Source organism: Nilaparvata lugens, chromosome 2 (genome assembly GCF_014356525.2).
Source record: "Nilaparvata lugens isolate BPH chromosome 2, ASM1435652v1, whole genome shotgun sequence".
NCBI lineage: Eukaryota > Metazoa > Arthropoda > Insecta > Hemiptera > Delphacidae > Nilaparvata > Nilaparvata lugens.
The window spans coordinates 1,213,207-1,220,701 of NC_052505.1; the positions used below are offsets into that span (position 1 = coordinate 1,213,207).

General features: G+C 35.9%; 1 protein-coding gene across 1 annotated transcript in view; it reads left to right on the forward strand.

Annotated features, from left to right (window-relative positions):
• Positions 1–7,083, forward strand: part of LOC120349945 (charged multivesicular body protein 4c) — a 20,424-nt gene extending 13,341 nt beyond the window's left edge. The window contains exon 5 of the mRNA XM_039421520.1: positions 6,421–7,083. Coding sequence (XP_039277454.1) covers positions 6,421–6,482 — 62 coding nt within the window. The 3' untranslated portion in view covers positions 6,483–7,083. The remainder of the gene's footprint in view (positions 1–6,420) is intronic.
• Positions 7,084–7,495: the final 412 nt, after the last annotated feature.

Here is a 7,495-nt window from a genome sequence, read left to right on the forward strand (position 1 = left end):
TGTTGTTACAACTTTAGCCGACAGATAGTGCTCTCGGAGGAGAACTGTGATTACAAGCCAGCTGTTTCTGTTTACTTTTTAGATTATGTTGTAACACATTGTTTGGTCACATACGTTTTTAAAAATTATTTTATTAGCAGTTTTTATAAAAATGTTGGTGGAGGAAAAATGTTGTGTATATCACGAGTGAAAAATGTTTTTTCTCTCTCAGGAAAATTGTTGCCCTCGGCTTCGCCTCGGGCTTCAAACTTTTCCCTCAGGGAGAAAAAACAGCACTTTTCACTCTAGATATACAAATAACTATTGCTACATTTTAAAATATCTGATAAATTGATTCATAAGACGCTGTTGAGCAATAGGTGGGCCGTCCACTGGAACCGATTTCGTCCGAACTAGCATCGGCCGAAAACTACCGAACTCGTCCGAACGATCCCCCAACAAAGAAAGGAATAGATGCTCGTCCATTGCAACATGTTCATACGGCCGTGCACGGCCGTCTCCGGCCAATCAATTTTTCAATCCGCATTGAATGGGATTTTCCGGCTCTATCCGGCCGAACTAGCTTGTCGAGCTGAGACAACAACTAGTGTTCCTAACCTAAAATTGTTCCACAATCTTGTTTTTTGAAGTTGTTCTGTTCAATAAACTTGTAACTATGGACAATGAAAAGTTGATAAGTTTGGTTCAAGTGCATGTTACATTGGTGGTATATGCGAGACAAAAGATATCAATGTTCAAAAAGATATGTAATGTTCAAATGAATCTATGAACAAAGATAGCTTGATAATGAATAACTAATTTAGTGGATATTTGTTGAAGGTAAGATTATTGTAATGAATAACTAATTTAGTGGATATTTGTTTATTCAATTCTCAAAATCTCAATATAATCATTGCTTATGAAAAATTTTGGTGGCTATGATGGTAGTTAATTCAATAATATGGCAACTAGACTGACGTAAATGGTTCCAATGGACGACCATATTCGGCCGAATTAACGGTCGGCAGATTCGTCCGATCCAACGGCCGAACGGATCGGTTGAATACGGTTCCAGTGGACGTTAGAATGAGAGTAGAGTGCTCGTGACTTATCTTATCTAATTGATGAGATATCATGTCAATTTCTGACATCACTCACTACCTTCGTAAACAAAGCCGTAGTGCATTTGTGTGACGTCAGCACAGGTAGGGCTCCTACACCAATAAAAATTCTTTGATTTCAGCTGATCCATATCAGCTAGTGTTTTTATTGGTGTGGGAGCCCTACCTGTGCTGACGTTACCATCAACTACCTGTCTTGCACAATGGCTTTGTTTGCGGAGGTAGTGCATCACTCCCCCCTAGAGGAGTAAAAGTTTGTATAAATGTTGCACTGTTGAACACTTTCCAAAATTCTGCCTACAATAATTTGAACTTTTTGAGTTTATCTATATATATAAAAGCGAAATGGCACTCACTGACTGACTGACTGACTGACTGACTCACTCACTCACTCACTCGCAGAACTAAAAATCTACCGGACCAAAAACGTTCAAATTTGGTAGGTATGTTCAGTTGGCTCTTTAGACGCGCACTAAGAAATCTTTTGGCAATATTTTAACTCTAAGGGTTATTTTTAAGGGTTTAAAGTTCGTCTTTTAGCATGTATATTCTTCTTCTCCCAATTTCTTAATTATAATTGAAATTTCCATATCATATGTTACTATAGAACTATAATCTAGATAGAGTACCTCTTCGAAACAGTTGTTAACTGGCAACTAAATTAATAATTTTGTCAGGTTGGCATTAAGTTGAGTTGACTTTGTTATGTTGGCACCAAATTGAAGATTTAAATGCATTTATCGCGGAAAAATTGATTGGGCACTGCTACTTCAATCCTGGGAATATTATATTACTAGCCGTCAGGCTCGCTTCGCTCGCCATATCCGTTTAGCCAGACGGTTAGTCTGGACCCCCGACTGGATTGTCCTAACATATGATAAAAATGCTCAAATGAAAAATGCAGACGAGCGAAGCGAGCCTGCTGATCTCATTCTTGGACGATCCAGTCGGGGGTCGACGTCTGGCTAGACGGATATGGCGAGCGAAGCGAGCCTGACGGCTAGTCTATAATATAATAAAATAAAGAATTGGCTTATAAACGTACGGTATACGAAATGCAAGAATGACCCATCATCACGTCTGAACAACTGAACTGATTAACTTTAAATTTTGCATAAAGATTCTGAATATACCGAGGATGGGATTAGGCTTATTTTTATTGCTGTCAATCAATTAATTCTAATTTAATAATTAGAACAAATTCATTAAATTTGTGATTCAAAGTTCACGTAACTATAAAGAACCAACCAAACAGGACTTTCTTCAAGTGACTCCGTAGTTTGGTTGTTATAGTTGACCAAGCGAAAATGGGTCTCTCAAGGCCACAGCAATGTTGCCACTGGTGGCCACCCCTCACTCGACCAGTCTATATACATTGACTATATTTCTACACCCTGAACATCGCTCTTTCCTTCTCATACCTTCCCTCTTCCTCTTTTCCGTCACTACCTGTCACAAATTCTTTTGAGCACGTCAGGTTCAAAAGTTCTATTGTGTCATTCTTTGAAGTTAGAACAATAACATCCCCCGTTACCTCCTCCCATCATCCGCTATATCCTTCAACATCATGAAATTAAGGAAAGAATATTGTTATGTATAATGTATAACTCTTTCTTGAGTCATGACATCAAGAAATCCAATTTTATAATGATGATTAGATTTTTCTTTATAAATGAAACTATTTATAAACTGAGCTATTACTTCATAAAGGTTACTTGAAGACTTTTATAATAAATCAATTGGAAGTGGAGTGATGTAATTTTATTTATTTTAGTCAATATTCTTGTAGTGCCCACTTCACTCTGTATTTTTCAATTTGCATGAATTCTCATTTGATTCCCATCACACTTCATCCAGGCTTTGGACAGAGAAGACAAACAATACTCCCCACAATAACAATACTTCACTATCACACCCTCTCTCACACACAACATTCACTTTCTCTCTTACTAGCCACCCTTAGTACAAAGTGGCAACAGTGTTGGTAGAGACGGGTGGTGGTGTCAAGAGCAAGCTTTGACCTTGAGGGACCCATTTTCGTTTGGCCAACTATAGCGAGTGCGGTTGATGAATCATAGGTTGCGGAGATTACATTTTACAACACCAAATTTTCCTCAGTGCAAAGCTCGGGTTACATGCTAGTTTTAAATATATCTGTGACAAATTGATTCCTACGGAGCTATTGATAATTATAATTACAATGCCAGCAGAGCGCTTGTGACTTATCTTATCTGATTGATGAGATAAAATGTTAATTACTGGACTTATCACTTCCCTAGAATTGCAAATGTTTGAACTAATGTCACACTGTTCGACCCCCTCTTCAAAATTCTGCCTGCAATAAATTTATTTAGTTCATCTATAATACAGAGTTATCATGAAAGAATGGTGCGGTTTCGAACATGGTTTAAAGAAAAACCAAATTACTTACAGTTGATGTTGTTTATTCATCTAATTTGTCGTCTCAGGCAGTTTTTTACATAATTGATAAATTTAAATATGTGCGCCTTTAGTCGTTCGACAAAATATCCAAACGATAATCAATTTCTCTCCAATCATTTCTCTCTTCTCGCTAACATTTCATTGGTTATGGTTGTCATTGCTTCATTAATCCTGTTTTTAAGTGGTTCAGGTAGATTTTTTCTTGTAAAATTTACATCAAAAACATTGTTTATTCACAAGAAATCGCGAACTGAACCACTTTAAAACAGGATTAAAGAACCAATGACAACCATAATCGAAGAAATGTTATTGAATGTTAAGAGAGAAATTTATTATCGTTTGGACATTTGTCGAGCGACTAAGGGCGCACTTATTGAAAGTTATTAATCATGTAAAAAAACTGTTTCAGACGACAAATTAGGTGAATAAAAAACATTAACTGTAAGTAATTTGGTTTTTCTTTAAACCATGTTCGAAACCGCACCATTCTTTTATGATAACTCTGTATATAATAAAGGAAAGAATTGGCTCATACACACACGGGATAGGAAATTCACAAATGGCGCATTATCATGTCTGAACCACTCAACTGAAGATTGCAGTGTTCAATTCAAAAATGTAAAAGTGACACATAACCTTGCATTTGGACTGTCGTATATAAAATGGAATTGGAACTGTTTCGGGCTCAAACTTGTAGTACGTTTCTGAAAGTAGTGTTTTTATGTTGAATGATTTGACCTTCCGGAAGTTGCGCCCTACTCACACGAGCAGTCGCGTGTTGTAAATTTTACAACATCCCATTTTTTATGTGTTATGTACTCTGTTCACTGTCAAAACATATTCATTAATTGTATAATTAATATTTCCGTCTCATTGGATCATTTTACGCCTATGAACATTTGCATGATTACCTTTTTGTAGCCCAATAAGGTACACTAAACAAAGCCAACAATTCTGTGTTATTAATAATAATAATATCGAGTGACCTGGCTGGCTCAGGTCTGGTGTCAGAGTTTTCAGGTCGTAGCTGATCAATTTCAGGGCCTCTGACATGACCTAACGACTGCTTTTTAGGCAGCCGGGGACCGACGGCTTAACGTGTCCATCCGAAACACGGGATGTGAATTGGTTATTGGTTCTGTGTTATTGGTTCGTTGGCAGTCTCTTTCCATATCATGCACTGTATCATTATGAACTGTCGCGACTAAATGGCACCCAAAGACTGAACCATTGCTCGGTTGATACTGCAACTCAGTGGAGTGATGGGGAGAAAGTTTTAGAATGCATAGGTGACTCATTTCACTGACACCGCTCCATTCAATAGTTTTGTGCAGCAAAAAACTGACATGGTTGTACTTTTTACAACAGTGCGACTGCCGGAAGGTTAATAAATAAATGACATGGTCTCATGTATTTTTACGATGGACTCAACTGTTATTGATTCTTCATCACAAAATGACAATCTGTATTACCAGGTCTTTGCAAGGCCCATTGCATGCTATTATTATCATTATTATAAGCGTATGGCTTTGAATGGTGGGGAGACCCAAGGGTGGTTCCATCTCGCCGTATATAGTCCAAAGTTCCCTAATGGGAAACCGGACACTAAGGTTATAGTGAGCACAATACTTTAAATTTACACTTTTCACTTCGGAATAAAGTTCATTTTGATGTTAAAAAGTCCAAACATATACAAAACCAAAACAAAACACAAAACCACTAAGCCAAATTTAGAAAATATTAAATGTAGAGCCGAAAATTTATAGCATGTTACAATTTTGCCATGGAAATTTCAACATACATACTAACACTACATTATAATGGAAACAAATGAAAAAATTAACGTATTCAGAACAGAGAATAAATAATGAAGATAACTTCTAGAAACAAAAAGTAGATTGTTATGCCATGTTATTTTAGTATCATGAGTTTATTAATATCATGATAGTTATTGTCATGAGTTTGACTATCAGATTGATTTGATTTTTTAAACAAACATTCAACGGATACATTCATATATTTTTCGCCCCACTTGGATGTAATGAGCTGGTTTCGTGCGTCATATTGAGGCCGAAAATGATGCAATTATAATGAAGACTGAACATTTTAATATTTTCTGACCAGGCCGGTAAAAGTTTTACGGCCCTAGGGCTGTAAAATAACCTTGAAGTCAGCTGATTCTGATTTGATATGAACGTGTTTAAAAATGGTTTATGAAACGGAATCAGTTTATGCTTCTAGAATTGAATAAGTATTCTGCAATAAGATACTATCATTTTATTTGGATGAATAAAATACAGATAAGATATATATTATAAACTATTCAAATTCGATTCAAATTCCGAAGTCAATGACAACAAGCATTGTTGACGTTGACATTCAGATTGGCCAAATTTCAAGTGTGCTAAAACAGCTGATCAAAAAACTTCATTATTTGTGTTTATTATTCAAGAATCAAAACATTTATAATAATATCATCTTATTGTCATTGGGAAGAATAAAAAGTATAAACTCAACCGCTTACATAATTGAACATAATCTTTTAGGTTATTTAGACAAATCAGAATTAAAAATAAAAATACATGGACAATTTCCTAATATTCAGATTACCTCAGATTTGCTAGAGCTATGAACTTCCTGTTTTGCTTTCGAAAGTGCCTAATAAACAATTATTCTCATATTTATATTATTTATTTTTCTGTGTGGCGAAAAATAACGTTCTCACCATGGGCAAAAATGTTTTTCCGGCTCTCAATCTTTTCTAGTCCTCGGCCTACGGCCTCGGACTTGAAAACCGATTTCGAGCCGGAAAAGTCTCATTTTCGGCCCTAGGTGCGAAATATACTATTGAACACTTCTAACATTTTACTTTTTCCAGGTCGTTCCAAGCCCAAAGAAGAAGACAACGATTTGAAAGAGCTGGAGCAATGGGCTTCATAAGATATACTCCCTGCCGTGTTACTCTGTTAAAATGTCTATAAAAATCGCTATCCAAACTCTCTACAGTGGCCTAAGATGAGCATCTATATCAAAATTGCGGCGACAATTCCTCGTTCATCCAATGTCCAGGATCTAAAATTAGCTTTGACCGCTCATCTAAATCCATTGTTCCACATCTGAGGCACGGCTTGGTAGCTGACACATTAAGCTATTAAATATAAACTTCATACTTTGCTTCAAATCCTAATAACAATTTATTTTAGATATATTATTATAATTAACGAATAAAGAATATTATCCTTGTATGTAATATATATTTTAAATACATTTTAAAGTACAAGGATCTCTTTCTCATTTTAATTGTTCCAGTTAGAGATTGCTCTATTATGGATTATGCTGTGAGACAGTGTGTGTGTGTGGACGGACGGAGTCTATAATTTTTTTATAAGTGGGTTAAGGCAAGTTTTTAACACAATAAATTAATATCTTCCTTCATGTTGATTTAATTGGTAGACAGTCTGCCAGAAGACTTGTTTCGATTGTAAATAAAAATGTAAAAACTATTTCAAATAAAATTACTCTTGCGAAAGCATAATCGATATATCATTAACTATTTCTTTAAATTTCGTCACTGAGTGAGAGACCATATTACACTCCGTACAAAATTACTTCTGACTTGGAGGAGGAATATACGGCGCAGATGAATGGAGAGAGATCAGCCAATTAGAGTGATAGATAGTCATAGGTAAAAGCGCAGTTGTCAATTTGTCGATTAGAGTTAGTCGACTGGAGGCTTCCAGAGAGGAAGCTCTGTAAGTTTAACATGAGCGCTTGAATACTCACTATAGTGAGGTCCACGTTATAATATTGCAGTGGTGAAAGGTAGGAGAACAACGTTGCCGATCCTCTGTCTTGTCAATGCCTTCTATGGAGGGTAGCTGATACAGATTTATTGATGTAATATTAACTGTTCATTCTAGTAATCAATAATGTTTTATTAAGCAAGAAATTAT